General features: G+C 30.9%; 4 protein-coding genes across 6 annotated transcripts; 2 read left to right on the forward strand and 2 right to left on the reverse strand.

Annotated features, from left to right (window-relative positions):
- Positions 1-107: 107 nt before the first annotated feature.
- Positions 108-1,632, reverse strand: LOC106123364 (uncharacterized). Its single transcript, XM_013319624.1, has 6 exons — positions 1,573-1,632; positions 1,370-1,470; positions 1,185-1,296; positions 1,023-1,109; positions 531-629; positions 108-458 (listed from the first exon to the last, which is right to left on the reverse strand). Exons 3-6 carry the CDS (start codon positions 1,191-1,193, stop codon positions 147-149), a joined length of 507 nt encoding a protein of 168 aa, XP_013175078.1. The 5' UTR covers positions 1,194-1,296; positions 1,370-1,470; positions 1,573-1,632; the 3' UTR covers positions 108-146.
- Positions 1,633-2,613: 981 nt separating this feature from the next.
- On the forward strand, positions 2,614-4,412 carry LOC106123557 (exonuclease 3'-5' domain-containing protein 1). Its single transcript, XM_013319956.1, has 3 exons — positions 2,614-3,297; positions 3,789-3,902; positions 4,116-4,412. Exons 1-3 carry the CDS (start codon positions 2,710-2,712, stop codon positions 4,356-4,358), a joined length of 945 nt encoding a protein of 314 aa, XP_013175410.1. The 5' UTR covers positions 2,614-2,709; the 3' UTR covers positions 4,359-4,412.
- A 1,402-nt stretch (positions 4,413-5,814) lies between these two features.
- Vps36 (vacuolar protein sorting 36) lies at positions 5,815-8,552 on the reverse strand. The gene is made up of 7 exons (XM_013319678.1): positions 8,282-8,552; positions 8,017-8,212; positions 7,536-7,894; positions 7,163-7,327; positions 6,684-6,784; positions 6,371-6,485; positions 5,815-6,024 (listed from the first exon to the last, which is right to left on the reverse strand). Exons 1-7 carry the CDS (start codon positions 8,375-8,377, stop codon positions 5,854-5,856), a joined length of 1,203 nt encoding a protein of 400 aa, XP_013175132.1. The 5' UTR covers positions 8,378-8,552; the 3' UTR covers positions 5,815-5,853.
- Positions 8,553-8,692: 140 nt separating this feature from the next.
- On the forward strand, positions 8,693-14,595 carry HisRS (histidine--tRNA ligase). Of its 3 annotated transcripts, none has more exons than XM_013319675.1 (9): positions 8,693-9,006; positions 9,142-9,420; positions 9,909-10,121; positions 10,368-10,589; positions 10,975-11,181; positions 11,591-11,885; positions 13,367-13,467; positions 13,853-14,035; positions 14,265-14,595. In XM_013319675.1, exons 1-9 carry the CDS (start codon positions 8,914-8,916, stop codon positions 14,496-14,498), a joined length of 1,827 nt encoding a protein of 608 aa, XP_013175129.1. In that variant the 5' UTR covers positions 8,693-8,913; the 3' UTR covers positions 14,499-14,595. The 3 variants fall into 3 exon arrangements, with proteins under 3 accessions (XP_013175129.1, XP_013175130.1, XP_013175131.1); XM_013319677.1 differs by lacking the exon at positions 9,142-9,420 and adding an exon at positions 9,675-9,815 and having other exon boundaries at positions 8,917-9,006; positions 14,265-14,594; XM_013319676.1 differs by lacking the exon at positions 9,142-9,420 and having other exon boundaries at positions 8,717-9,006; positions 14,265-14,594.
- The last annotated feature ends 972 nt before the right edge of the window (positions 14,596-15,567 follow it).

A 15,567-nucleotide genomic window follows, 5' to 3' on the forward strand; every position in this document is an offset into this window, starting at 1 on the left:
AGTGACATTGACGTAAAGTAACTTTATTATTTAAAAGGTACAGGGTGGCAAAGGTAATTTAGTAGTTCAGGTAATAAGAGAGACCTTCCAAAATTAAAAAATTATAATCATAATCACATGACAACTTAAACCATTCACAGTTTAATTTAACAAACATTAGTTAACCAACTAGTTTGTGTTAAGTTAGATGTTGTTGAACAAAATGATGATTTTACAGGTGTAGACGTTGAAAAGGCTAATACCCTAAGTTCACCTGTACTTGAAAACTGAAGGGCATTACTAACTCTTACTCCTGATGCAGTGTATCCGGGAGTTTGAGGTTCTCCAGTTATTGGATTAAACGGTCCACATCGTGTTTTTGCAAGAATACACGACGTTACATTAGTATAAAATCGAACATTATCGCTATCTAAAGTTATATTTACGCCAGTCCTCGCTTCACGAGTGCATTGCGTTACCTAAAAATTACAAATGGTTTAGTATTCAAACGGTGGTTCGAAAGGATTTAATGTTTTTAAATTTATTTTTACCAAATTAATAGAATTAACTCTGCGTAAGCACCGTACAAAATCGCAATATCCCATGTAGCATCCCGATGGTTGAACATTTAGAGCAGATGTTGACAATGCCTGTGAAATTATATTATTTACGTGAATTATTAAGCGCAGTAAAACCGGTTACATTGTGGAGAAAAATATTCACATTGTAAGAAGAAAAGAATCTTCTGTTATTTATACGATCAATTGACGATAAACAGTTTTACAATAAATATTATATAATTTTTAACATAGATATAATACTTCTAAATGTTAAAAACCACTTGTTTTCATTATGGTTATTGTTTTTTAATTATTCTATTTATCTAAAGTAAATTGAAATTCAAGACATTTTCAACAAAACATCGAGGTTTTCATTAATGTTTTAAAAATTTCACAATTATATTAAACGTTACAAAAACACTCCATTTTGAGGTTTTTGTAAGGTTTAATGAAATAATATAGTTTAAAAACTCCATTTTTTACCATTAACGCCGTCGCACAGCTCGCATAAGACGTGTTTGTGAAATATTGTACAGCACATGCACTTAATGCGCTAAGCTCTTGAGGTCCCTGAAATATGAATAGGTGTATTCAGACGGTATTTATGCAAATTTCATTCATTTAATGTAAAACGTTTGAACCAACCTCGGGCATAGATGTGACTCTTGAAAAACATGTAATACATCCATCTCTTAATGTCACATTAGTGGGTTGTGCTGTACTACATACCAAATTCAATAAATTCTGCAGTTGTGGTCTGCAAAAAATCCGAATATTTAATAACATATTTTTTTGTTCTGCATACAAAGCCTGTTATTGCCATTACTTACCCATTCGATGGACACAATTGTGATAATTTTTGTGTTTTCCACTGTAACAATTTATTTTTCACATCCCCGAAGTCAAAAATACCGTTACTCGTAACTCCAATCTGAAAATAATATTAACGTAAACAATTTTATTTTGGTGTGAATAGAAATCGATAATATTACATTCATATATATTATGAATTCTTATTTTAAGAATCTCTAACCTCGTCAAAATTAAGTGAATTCTGACTCTTCCACTGCAAAATAGCTTTTTGTATTTCTTTAAGGTCAACAAAAGTACCGTTTATCTCCATCTGCTAAATGCATTGAATTTAAAGTAATATTTTTAAACTTTTACATTTATGACGGTAAAGAAAAACTTACAAGAAATGTAAATATAAATCCATACTGAATTTTATTCATCGCAATTTCACTGTGAGTACCGCTCTTCAGGTTAATTATAGTTGTTACTTCAACAAAGTGCTGGGTTGAAATGACCGAATATGAGTCAATTTCAAATGTGTAAAATAATATGTACTTCGCACCTCTATTGTATAGAGTCATCCGGAATATTTAATCGCTTCTATTCATAATCATAACAGTGTGACGCCTTGTTTGTTATGACGATGTAAAAGTATTTATTTTATTAAATCTTTTGGTGAAAGTTTAAATTTCTAACGATCCTCCAGGTGTTTGCAGGTGTTTGGCTATTATAATTCGGCAACAGCTTTTTATATTATTTGGTATAGCAACTCAAAGCTCGAAGTCAAAGTTTAATTAATTTTGCATATTGGCAACTTCGGAAATGTCAAATATCTTTGAGAATTTTGTCATGCATTATTTCGTAAGATAAGAGTTTCGATTCTCTCTTTAATAGAAAACTTTCTTGAAGGTGACTGATGAAGTGGGTGTGCTTTTTAACTTAAATTTGTCACCTTTTGTTTTTTTTTTCTTTAACTTTATGATGATTGAAGGCAGAGCCAATGTAAGTGACAACTGAATCAATATTCATATGATTGATTTTGCAGACACCTGATGTATTTATACATTAATCTTTTTTAGGACCTACCAGACTTTCTTGTCTTTCAGACGGTGATCAAGTACTGTCTATTTATTATAGTAGTACCCGTTGTATCCTTCTTTTTCGTTAAAAGTCTTGTATTTGATGGAGTGTTGCGACTTGACAACGTTACGAGCAGCGTCTACTCAGCTATAGTTGCAGTAATTGCTTTACATGTTACATTAGGCATGTATATTTATAGAGCTTATGGTGAGGCAGAAAAATCACCTAAGCCAGTTAAGAAAGATTAAAAATTGCATAATAATTACCTTCAATTTTAACTATAAGACAAACTTTAAAAATGGATAATCTTTACATGAAGGGAGAACTTTTACAAATAGAAACAAAGAATTCAGAAGTTATTGAAGGCCGTTTTTACAGTATGACCATAGACAAATCTAAAATATCTTTATACAATGTTAAGGAATTACCTCAAGGTGAGGAGGATAAAGGTGTTTGCCACTATTATGATTCTGAAGTCAGAAACATAACCAAAATACATGAAGAAACCGATCAAACATATTTGAAATTAACACAAAAAGAATGTGAAGAAATAATTAAAACTGCAAAGAAATATATTTACATAAATCAAATTGATAAGAATTTTCATGCTGCAATTGATGATTTGACTCAGTACAATTATATTGCACTTAGCACAGATGGGTCTAACATGGGTAGAAAGTGTAAAATGCCTTTCATTGTATTATCAACTCCTCAACAAATCTACATATTTGATGTTCAAGTTATGCAATATCCTGCATTTGATGCTGGCTTAAAGAAATTACTAGAATGTGAAAGCCCAAAAAAAATAGTACACGACTGCAGGAAAATTTCAGACTGCTTGTATCACAAACATAATGTTAAGCTGAATTCAGTATTTGATACTCAAGTATGTATAATTTCTTAGAGTTTCACTTTTATTTTAAACTAGCTGTTGCCCAGGACTCCATCCGTGTGGAATGAACAAAAACTTAATTAATTCCTGGCAATTATTCAAATTATCCTCACCTTTTAAACCTTCCCTATACCTCCCTGAACATTTCAAAACCAAGATAAGATAAATCTGTTCAGCTGTTCTCGAGTTTTTGCACCTTAACAAACAGCAATTGATTTTTATATATTTAGATAGCTGTCACCTCAGACTCTGTCCACACAGTATTTAAAAAGATCTTAATTAGAATGTGTTCTACCAGACTATAGTCTAAATTTAAACCAAATTTCAGCAAGAGTCATGCAGCTGTTCTAAAGATATCTTCTAAGAAACATCCATCCACACCAAGATTTGTTGAATCTGGTGATACAATGTCATAGTCAAAACAATAGTCTTACCTTACTTGTATTAAACCCGATAAAAATGTTTAGATTTATTTAACTTTTCAGGTTGGACATCTCATTGTGTCAAGAAACAAATCTGGATGCATACCAAAAACAGTTAAAACTTTGGCAGAAAGTCTGGCTACTTATCTTGGCTTTAAAAGTAACGTTATTGAAGAGGTAATCATATTTATAATTTAATTACTAACAATTGTGTAGATTAACTTACTGTTGCGTGTGACTTTGATTCAATGAATTAAATGAAAAAGAATGAGTCCCCATATTTGTTTCTACCAAATGTTATCTGGAGCTATTGTGTTGCCATAGAGTAGCATCTGGTAATAAACAACCATTAATTCATGTTTGTAATATTAAGATGTTTTAAATTTTCAGCTTGATATTGTACAGTGCACTGAAAGGCCATTATCCACAGATATTAAAGAAAAGCTTGCTAAAAACATAGCATACTTACATCGCCTATCAGAAATGATTAATGATGAAATAATGTTACCCTTTCATCGAGGTGTTGAATGTTATATTGAAAATATAAGAGCATGTGATGACTTCAAAGCTTGGGAATTATGTGGCAAATCTAAACAAACACCAAAGGATTTTAAAAGTGCAATTGAGTATTAAATGTATGCTTTTAGGTTACATTCCATAAAAAGTAATAAAAAGTAGTAATAGTTATTTTCTTTTTTTTTCAAGCACCTTTTTGTTTTTAATTTCAGTTTATTTTTTCTTTAACCTGCTTTTGTTTATCATTTCAATTTACACATGTTAACTTATTTGTAAAACTTATCAGTAATTAAGGTTTGTCTTGATTTGAGTTTCTTATTGCAGTTTTTATTTTTCTTTTTGGAAAATTACTCTAAATCTAAAATGGTGGGATTGTGGTCAAGCGTTACATTATAAAAAAAAAACTCAATGATTATGCAACCATTTATACTGATGGTGATGGTTGAATTACATCGAAGGGCAACAAAATATGTGTCAATGGTAATTGTATTCGAAACTTAGTAAGAATAATGTAGTCCAAATGAATCAGAAAAAGGACAAAAGTAAATAATTGAATGGCAAATATGATGTGTTTCTGCCATGTAAATAAAAAAAAACTATGACACTGACAAAAATTATGGATCATTAAAGGAGATTTTGGCATGATAAGTAACTTGATGAGGCTTAGTTACAACTTGATATAGTGTAATTATTACACTAATATGGACTTCAAAAGCATCTGTGGTGTATGTGAACTAATCGAATATCATTTGGTAAGCTACAGTGCGACTTTGTTTACCATAATGATGTATTTATCTGACTGGTCATAAATATTATGTAAATGTTGTATCCTAATGTATGAAAAAATTAAATTTTGAGGTTATGACATTTTAAAGGAGCCGAAAGAAGAAAATACTTTACTTCTTTGAAAAGCATTCAATTGCTATTACCTCGGAAGTTGTAAAAGTGAAATTAATTATGAACTTGACATTAATAACTTAAGATTGATGCTTTTAAAAGTTATAACTAGAGGTGATAAATGCTTTCTTATAGCTTTGAGCACATATTTGATTGTGAATTCAATACTTAATGCTTTTGAACTTCTATTTTGATATTGAAAGTGTGTTATTTTGTTGAATCAAAATTTTCACTGTGATTGCTTTCTCTTATTAGATATAATTATTCTCTATTTAAAAAAAAAGTTTGTCTTACCTATATCATCAAAATGCCTTTAAAATGTTTATTTTTATATGAATAATAAAAAGTTTGGCGATGAAATAAGGGCCTTTAATAATGCATTTGTATTAGAAGTTGCTCATATCTATTTGATAATAATAAAGAGTGAGATATTTTGAGAAAAGGTTTTACAGTATTGAAGTATAAAGTGAAGGATGCTTACGTTGCTTAATTGCTTACAATTGAATAGGATTAACATTTGAATTTTGTGAATTAAGCTGGATGAATTAAAGATTTGTGCTTGATTATAATGTTTATCTTTAACCTACAAGTGGCACAATTATATTTCACTATATTTCTATGAAGTTAGAATCTAGTACTGATAATACCTTTTTTTATTCAACAATGAAAAAAAGAAAATATTCAATATAATTTATTTAATATACAATTACACTTATTAAGCCTTAGTAAGGAACAAATTAGGATAGAAAGCGAGTCCCTCAATAGATTCGTCTCTACAAGCTAGGCCAAGGCGTTCCGTAGTAAAAAGTCTCTCTCGAGCCAGTAAAACAGACACATTGGCAAGTTGCGATAACTTTACAGGTGTAAGGGTTCCATTTTCTTCGAGCTGAAAAATAAAATATTAGATTAATAATATTACATTATGAACGGAATAGAAATCATGAAATACAAAATATACTGTTAGAAAACTTAATTGTGAAATATCGTTTGTTTTAATAACAAACTTAGTGAACTCTACAATGCGTAAATTTCAAAAATTTCTGATAAAACACAAAACAATAGCTACCCTTATTTTACAATATAATTTAAATTTATCTCACAATTTTCATAAAATAAACCAAAAAACAAATGGCTATGTATGAAAATTGATATTCCTGTATTTACTTGAGTGCGGCTATATACGATAACGTAATATAAATAATGTAATTTTTATTTGTTTATTCAGAACTTACCAATTGACTAGTACTTTTAGCAACCTCTTCATCTCTCTGACTGTTTAGTTGTAGAACGCATGCGCCACTAGGAAACTTCCGAAGTGACATCGGAGCACCAATTGTTTGTAATAACCTGAAACATAGACCAAAAAATTATATTTTCTTTATCAGTATTAAATAAATCTTATAAGACTGTCTTAAGTTTAACTTTAAGGTATATTTTGTACCCAATCTTCATTGAAGACATTATTTACATCAATATGGAATTCTTTTATTATGTTACAAAAGGTGGATTTAATTATAAAACTAATATCTATGGTAAATGACTTACTTGCAAGCATTTAATAAGTCCTCAGGTGATATAAGTTCCAAGCCCCTTGCTCTATTAACCCTACACCACACATCAGCAAGTGACATAATTCCACCACAGTCCTGAAAAACAAATAAAATGTGATATAATTTTCTAGGCATCTTCCCCACATTATCCTTCCCCATCTTGTAAGAAAAAGGTTTCAATATTGTTGACAAATTACAATACTGCAGTATAGAGTATCAACATGTCAATTAGGTTTTAAATTTGGAACCTAAAAAATACCTAAGAAATACCTTTACTTTATGCCAGTACAGTAGGACTATGCCGTTAGGATTATGCCGTTATAGTAGTGCTACTGAGCACTACTATAACGGCATAATGTTAACCAGGCATAATTCTTTACAATTTATAAAACTATCAAACTCAATAATATGTGTGAGGAGCTTTAGCTGTAGTGCAGAATTTAAGTACTAATAAAGTTATATTTAATTCCTTACCATTAATACTGCCACCATCATATCTGAAATCTGCTGAGCTAAGCCAACATAGTAATCTGAATCTGATCGGAATGTATCTCTAGTGACTGGATCATCAATACCCAAACTCATGAGGTATGATTTGAATCTAACTGTATCATCTTCAGATATATCTCCCTGTTTCTCCTATAAATATTGATAGTTTTATTACAACCTTAATATGGGTATCCAGTGACTGTCATCTTAATACAAAACAGAGACAAGAATGTTTCGTCAAAATTGTTTCAGCAGTAACTCAAATAGCATTTTATAAATTTGCATTAAGTTTATTTAGATTTTGTAGATGTTTTCAATACTTAGACACATTAAGGTTGATAATCTTTTAAATACTTACCCTAATTTTAGCTGATATAGTTTTTGATATTGACACCATTTCCTTAGCCTTCTCCATAAGTTTTCTTAGATCTTGAAATGCTACACTAATACTTTCATCTGTTGCTCTATGCTGTTCCTCTATACTTCTTTCTATTCCAACAATACCTGACCTAATCTTTGAGTTCACAGGAGCCACTGGAGGTCTTGAGGATGTTACTGCAGATTCTGAGCTTGGAGATGTCAATGGAGTTGATCTTTCCCATGCTTTAGCATTTACAGCATCAGACAATGCTTTATAAAAAAGTGGGTCTATTCCATCCTTGAATGAGAACTTGACAAAGTGATATGGACTTACTACTGCAGGACCTGGTCTTTTACCTGTAAAATATTCATCATACTACATATGACTGTTAAAACACTTATTACTTCTCAACTCAACATTTTAGTAAGATTTAGTGTAATATAGTGCAATAACAAACTCACACTGATTGTAACTATACCTGGAAGTGCTGGACCTAAATGCAAAATAATCCTCTTTGGACCACCAAGACCAAAAACACCTCCGCTTTCTTCTTCCAGGCAAAATACATAATATAATGGAAGCGATAAACATGTTAGTCCTTTGGGTATGTCGCCGGGCTTTCCCCATAAAATTCTATGTGTTGTGAGTACAACTTCGCCATCAACATATTGTGTCTAGAAAATTTTAAAAGATTAAGAGGCCTCATTGTACATTTTTTTGGAAATAGCCAAGTCGAAACAAACCTTATCATCGCCATCGTATATTTTCACATTTTTTTCTCGTTTTAAATAGTTTTCACCTTCAAATAGTCGAGCTTCAATGTATTCAAATCTGTCCATAGTTCAATGATATTCTGAAGTAAATTATTTGTAATAAAATTAGTCTCAAATAAATAATAATTAATTTTGAGTTCTTGGTCTTGTGTTTTCGTGTTTACAGATGTCAATGTCATTTTTTATTATTCAACTTCGACGTTGTTGTCTTTGTCAATAGTTTTAGTTTCCAAAAATGTGCCGAAGTCTGAAAGTGTTAAGATATAAAAATAAAATAATTAAAATTTTTCGTAAAAGTTAGCATTATAAACGAAAAAACCATTTGAAAATGATATTTATAATTCAGTCACGAGTTTTTTGATTTCATTAGCAAACATCCTTTGTCGAAAATCAAAACATAGCGAATTCGCGAATTGACATTAGATTTGACATTGACAAATTGGCAAGCAGAGAACCGAAATGAAAGGTTCTGTGTAGCGTGAGGTTAACCTACAATTATTTATTAGATACCGTTCTTACTTTTACTTTACTAGCCTTGACTGGTTGTGACTGAAAGCACCATAATCTTAGTGTAAAAACATATTTTTATCAGTGTTATTATAATGGCTGAATCTCAGGAAATTTTGCTTCAACAAATTAAAGAACAGGGTGATATCGTTAGGAAGTTGAAAGCTGCGAAAGAATCAGGCGATAAGGTTTGTTTTAAATATTTCATTGTTCTTAAAATAGTATCGTTTGTCTGTGAAAAACGTTAACTTTTTCAAACATGTAAGTTGTCTATGAGTTGCATCATGTATAATACATTAATAATTAATCTATTGGTTTTGTAGCAGATGAAGGCGCAAAAATGTACTTACAATCTTGAAGGAATAGATAAACATTTGTCTCAGTTTAGTTATTTGAGTGGATATACACCCACTCAATTAGATATAGATATTTTAAATAAATTAGGTCAAGATATAGCTTTTCAAAAATATAAATACATAAAGAGGTGGTGGTACCATATGCGGAGTTTCAATGAGTCAGAAATAAATCTTTTCCCTGTATGTTGCTCTCCAAATGCATTTAAAAATCTGCAAATAGGCAATGATAAGTCCTATGATCAGCAGGTTTGTGTTTTTGCAGATATGTTTATTGTAGATAATTAGATTTTTTTAAGCACCTGAGACATTTTTTTTACTTATATTATGCACAATATTTTTTTTTTTAAATTAATAAAGTTTTTTTTAATGAGAACCTCCCCATATGGTTCTGAGTTACCACAGATAGGCAACATTGATTAAAATATTTTTTTTCTGAGCAAATCAGAACTACTTAATTCTTCAAATATTTCTTTTTCCGGTTGTAAAATGTTTACCATCAGTGGTGACAAGGAACCATAGTGGAGTAATTTGAAGACAAATATTAAAGAAACATGTTTCTCAAAGCAATGAGATTGCAATTTTACCATTTGCTAAGCAACAATGGTTACAAAAAATGTTTTGCAACATCTTCTCAAAGCAAGGTATTAGAAAGCTAGCTTGTAGAAGATAAAAATTAAATAAGACTTTTATCTTTCAAAGTTCTTTATATTTACAACTAATTTATTGTTTTTTAGATTCAAATTGAAGTCAGCAAATTATTGGCTTTGAAAGCACAGCTTGGAACTGAAGATGTTTCCTCACAAAAGTTTGTTCTCAAAACTCCGAAAGGAACAAGAGATTATAATCCACAACAAATGACAATACGAAACAATGTGTTACAAAAAATTATAACTGTGTTCAAAAAGCATGGAGCTGAATGTATTGATACACCAGTTTTTGAGTTAAAGGTAACTTTTTAAAATAACTCAGTATTCCATATTATGGATTAAATTAAATAAAAAAAATATTGCTAGTTTAGTGATAGTATCCTTTCTATTAGATTTAGAAAAATATTTAGCTATTTTTTCCTTCTATAGTTTTAAATAAAATGTAAATAAGCAAAAGAATGAATAGCACAAATGAATGTTGCCATAATAAGGGTTCATTAAAAAGTCCATGTAACATTTTTACTATTTAATCTATTTTCATTACAGGAAGTCCTTACAGGCAAATATGGTGAAGATTCGAAATTGATCTATGACTTAAAAGATCAAGGCGGTGAAATCCTTGCCTTGAGATATGATTTGACTGTGCCTTTAGCCAGGTACTTGGCAATGAGCAAGATCAATACACTTAAGAGATATCACATAGCCAAAGTTTATAGGAGAGATAATCCAGCTATGACAAGAGGCAGATACAGAGAGTTTTATCAATGTGTAAGTACAATAACTGTTTTCTGATATCATAACAGCTCTTAATTTTGCATGGGATGCTGTGCTGAATACAAATTGTTGCAGCGAAGTCTAGTTGGATGCATGGAATGAAATGTAGTGCGCCAATGTCCAATGTATTTAAAAAGACTACTAACTAAATTTTCATACATGTTATTAATGGAGAAGGTAACAAAGTGCTGACAAACTCTTATGATAAGTAGTAATTGCTGTCCATTAGTGACATAACAGCAATTGCCCATGCTATGCTATGATTTGTCACGTAAGAAAAGCATTGAATTAAAAAAAAACAAAATTGCGCAAATAATTAATCATACAGTGTTGACATTTTGTGATGAATAGAGTATTATAATGTTTGTTTTATTTTCAGGATTTTGATATTGCTGGTCAATATGATTTGATGGTCCCAGATGTAGAATGTCTCAAAGTGGTGACTGAGATTTTAGATGCCCTTGATATCGGAAAGTATGTACTGAAGGTCAATCATAGGAGACTGCTTGATGGAATGTTTGAGGCTTGTGGTGTTCCTGTTGACAAATTTCGTTCAACATGTTCCACTGTTGATAAATTGGATAAGGTAAATTTTCAATGTGTAGTATATGTGTGAAGTCAACCAACCCGTACTTGGCCAATATCGTTGACTATGGCCTAATCACCCGTGACTTAGGGAAGGCTCCGAGCCCCTCGGTGGGGACGTATAGTGAGCTGATGATGATGAAACATAGTATTGACTAAGTTTTTAATTTTTTTTTTGAATAAGTCAAAGCTAATATTATTTAATCAGGGAACATACTTCGGTGGTATTCTACCTTTAAAGTTCGATTTGTTTAAATTATTCTCGCAAGGACATTTTCTAAAACTAAAATACTGCAACCGAAGGTTACTTTATATTCTTTTATGGACATAGAGTTAATGCAAACTAATATATGAGTGGAAATCTTGATTCCTGGCACTAATTATAGTTAAAATGTATTATTTATTTTTAGTCACCATGGGAAGAAGTAAGGACGGAAATGATAAATGAGAAAGGCATAACTCCAGATGCTGCGGATAGAATAGGAGAATATGTAAGATTGAATGGTGGTGCGGAGTTAGCTGAGAAATTATTAAAAGACGAGAAGTTGTCTAAATCCAAAGCCGCAGTGGAAGGGTTAGAAGGCATAAAGTTACTGCTTAAGTATAGTGAATTAATGGGTATCAAGGAAAATATTTTGTTTGACTTGAGTTTAGCAAGGGGATTGGATTACTACACTGGAGTTATTTATGAAGCAGTTTTGACACGTAAGTGATCCATTTGTGCTATGTTTATCTCAGGGTAAAGCCAAAAATATAAAAATTGTTCATTTTTTAAAATAGGCAAAAGTTGTCCCAAATCGGTAATTTTTGTAACATATCATAGTTCCGAATTTCACTGGTTTTTTATCATTCTTACAAATATAAATTTATGGATGGATGGATGGATGTTTGTTAGAAGGTACTGTAAGTACTGCAGAATGGCTTCATAGATCTCGCTGAATTTTGGCATAGATGTAGAAAGTACACATATTCTACTAATTAAGTTTTTAATACCTCACAGAGTCGTGCCAATAGCCAGTAAGGAATAATTTACTGAAGCAAACAATTGCTGCTTTCGGTTAACATAAATACGTCAGATAGTGAAATCGAGTAATAATCTTATTTTAATGACGTTGCTGCATCGTGTTGTAATTGTTACACTTTTTATAAAACTTGACTTTGATGGATTACGACGATGCACTTTCACTTTTGTCGACTGTACTTTATTGAACAAAACTATGTTTTTATGATGTTATAGTTACATTATTCTTTTTAATATGAAAACTTCTTGAGTTTTTTTATTTGTTATTTTATTAAAGATGGGTTTCTGAGACCAAAATCTCGATATAAAACATTTTGGTCTCAGAAATACTACTCAATGTTTGTTAATTACTTTTCATGTTATATTGTTCGTGATTTGCATGGTTTGACGTACAGCGGTTTCCATTTAATATCTAGTTTCTTACATCATCTTTCTTAAATCTATAATCGCGAAAATCAAGATCGTATACAAAACTAGTTTAGAGTAACGGTATATATTGAATTTAATGTGGTTTCAATGCCGACTACGACTAGACAAGCCCTCTTACTGGACGGTATTAGGAAACCGGTTATGTTTCGCAATTTTGCCAGTCTGTTTGGTCATGGACATTATTCCACTGCCACATAACCGGTAAAAACAATGTAACATTACAAATTATGTCACATTGACTACCGTAATAAATACGTTTTCATCTTGCTTTTCTATCATGTTAATCTAACCTGCAATAACACGTCTAAACACAATATCGTCGTTATTATCTTTGTATAAAACGGACAAACATAGGTTATAAATCAAACATCTTGGTGGCTCGGAACTGCGCAGGTGTTGCAGCGCAGAACACAATTTTGTGTTTTTGGACAGAAAGGGATGCAACTGAACTGAGCACAACGCAGATGACCTTGAGCCTTTAGCCGCCAAATACTTTGAAACGGCCCATTAGAATACGTTTCTTTATACGCATTTTGACTGTAGAAACTCGCCAAGAAGTAATGTTTTGTCGGATAGTCGTAGTTTCGTTTTTTATGTGGCTTGTCTAATAATCAATCGTTTCTGTATTAGTTTGTTTTTTAAGTTTAATCGAAAAATAGTACATTTACAAGTCAATTACTTGTAATTTATATAATTATATGATAATAATTGTATGTAATTATGTTTATAATTACAGAGCCAATCAAAGTGGGCAATGAGGAGCTTGCAGTAGGATCGATAGCGGGGGGCGGCAGATACGATAACCTTGTTGGCATGTTCGATTCTAAAAACAAACAGGTAAATGTTAATATATATAAATAAAAAATACTGTAGTAACGCAAGGCGTCTTCAAATTTGATATATCGGTTTTAATTTGAACCAACTTCAAAAAAGGAGAAGGTTCTCAATTCGTCTGTATTTTTTTTCAAGATTTTTTGTCCTTCATATTTTCTTATTTGTATCGGAACTCAAAGAATGAAGGAGGTGTAATTCAATGTTATGCCTACTGTTTAAATAGAAATGATCTATAAACATTAATAAAATTGGAGTATCTTTATGTGATACAAAAAAAATATTTTGTACACTTGATATATTCGAAAACTGAAAACCAATTTTTAAAATTTTATGTCATCTGTCTGTATGCCTGTACGCAAGTCATGGCTTATTTTTTATGTATTTCTAGGTGCCATGTGTAGGAGTCAGTATCGGCGTTGAGAGAATATTCTCTATATTAGAAGCGAAGTTGGCCTCTGGTGACATAAATGTGCGTACAAATGATATAGAAGTGTACGTCGCCTCTGCTCAGAAGAACTTCCTAGAGGAACGTATGAAGATATGCGCCGAACTATGGAATGCAGGGATTAAGGTAATTCAATAGTCAACTTACAATACACATATTTTATATCTTTTACCAGCCACATCGTAGACATGGAATTAAAAAAAAACCTGGTTGAGTATACCATGCTTGCTTGAGCCTATGTTCTACATGTGTGCCAAATATCATCGAGATCCATTAAGCCGTTTTGGAGTTATGTAGTGACAAACATCCATCCATTTAAAATTGGTTTATAATAGTATGATTATATCGTTTTCAGACTGAACAGTCATATAAGAAGAATCCAAAAATGTTGAATCAATTACAACACTGCGAAGAGAATGGTATACCTTTAGCAGTAGTACTGGGTGAATCGGAATTAAAACGAGGTGTGGTCAAAATTAGGAATATAACCACGAGAGAGGAACAAGAAGTGCCGCGGGACAATCTTGTAGAAGAATTAAGAACACGCTTAGACGCGTTAAATGTTAAAGAGATTAATGGTACAACGTAAATGTAACAAAACATGTACAAAGAGATGAAATTATTACTAACAAAATGATAATAAGATACTTTTGTATAAATTGAAAACATGAGCATGACAACCAAAATATTAAAACTCAAACTGTGTTAAAACTATATGTTTACATATTTATATCAATAATTCTATCAAACTATAATAAATACTTCATCTCGTTAACTCTTTGACTTCCCGCGCGTTTCTGTCATATTTTTTCATCTATCTTTTTCCATAATAAAAAGGCAAATGTTGTCAGTGGCCAGTATGTCAACTCTTTGGCAGAACATCTAATCTATGTCCACTCTTTGGTGGACATAGATTAAGAATTACGTATCCAAATTTAAGAGTTCATCTTTGATTTTGCTATTTCGTGGTAATTTACCATATTGGGATAGTTTTCACTGATACAATTTTGTTTATACTACTCAAGAATGACGGCCTATTCAATTGCTATAGAATGAGGATTATGCATTATTGGTCAACATTCATTTGAACATAAAATAATTGTGGTAGGACCAAGAGCAAAGAACTTTTTTTAACAGGCAAGTTTTTTTTTGGATAATTTAAGAAATCTACTGAATTCTCTTTGTATATGTTCAAAATACACACAAAATACAAATTAGATATAAGTGGTTTGTCGTCCTATATTCATAAAATAATTTTCTATGTTTGCCCTAAAAATGTAAAGGAATTTAAACGGTTAATTATTTTTTTTACTGCTTTTTTGTTGTAAATTTATTTGTATATCAAGCAATATTCAGAGATTTAGTGATTATTCCAAAGTCGAAATATTTACGTAAATATAATAAAAGATATTGCTATTTATTTTATTCTCTTTGGAAAAAATAGAGATGGCAATATGTTTTAGTAGAAATGTTTTGATAATGGAAACCTTGATTATAAAGATTGTTTCCTTTAATAGGAAATTCTTATACAAAGCTAAATAGTATTTAATTGAGTTAGTATCACGTAGTAATTTATTTTAGAATAATTACTTAAAAAACGATGGAGTATGGTTAATATTTTTAGTATTATATTTCTTTGAAATTGATGTTAAAACTTT

Source organism: Papilio xuthus, unplaced genomic scaffold (assembly GCF_000836235.2).
Source record: "Papilio xuthus unplaced genomic scaffold, Pxut_1.1 DF826115.1, whole genome shotgun sequence".
NCBI lineage: Eukaryota > Metazoa > Arthropoda > Insecta > Lepidoptera > Papilionidae > Papilio > Papilio xuthus.

Bases quoted from the DNA above. Each gene is read 5' to 3' on its own strand.
- LOC106123364 (XM_013319624.1), bottom strand. The intron at 630-1,022 runs GTAAAAAATGGA...ATAATTTCACAG, and splicing joins GCTGTGCGACGGCGTTAATG to GCATTGTCAACATCTGCTCT. The intron at 459-530 runs GTAAAAATAAAT...TGTAATTTTTAG, and splicing joins GAGTTAATTCTATTAATTTG to GTAACGCAATGCACTCGTGA.
- LOC106123557 (XM_013319956.1), top strand. From the start codon at position 2,710: ATGGATAATCTTTACATGAAGGGAGAACTTTTACAAATAGAAACAAAG. The intron at 3,298-3,788 runs GTATGTATAATT...TTAACTTTTCAG, and splicing joins ATTCAGTATTTGATACTCAA to GTTGGACATCTCATTGTGTC. The intron at 3,903-4,115 runs GTAATCATATTT...TTAAATTTTCAG, and splicing joins AAAGTAACGTTATTGAAGAG to CTTGATATTGTACAGTGCAC.
- Vps36 (XM_013319678.1), bottom strand. From the start codon at position 8,377: ATGGACAGATTTGAATACATTGAAGCTCGACTATTTGAAGGTGAAAAC. The intron at 7,328-7,535 runs GTAAGTATTTAA...CAATATTTATAG, and splicing joins CTATATCAGCTAAAATTAGG to GAGAAACAGGGAGATATATC. The intron at 6,785-7,162 runs GTAAGGAATTAA...TTTGTTTTTCAG, and splicing joins TGATGGTGGCAGTATTAATG to GACTGTGGTGGAATTATGTC.
- HisRS (XM_013319675.1), top strand. From the start codon at position 8,914: ATGGCTGAATCTCAGGAAATTTTGCTTCAACAAATTAAAGAACAGGGT. The intron at 9,007-9,141 runs GTTTGTTTTAAA...TTGGTTTTGTAG, and splicing joins CGAAAGAATCAGGCGATAAG to CAGATGAAGGCGCAAAAATG. The intron at 11,182-11,590 runs GTAAATTTTCAA...ATTTATTTTTAG, and splicing joins CTGTTGATAAATTGGATAAG to TCACCATGGGAAGAAGTAAG.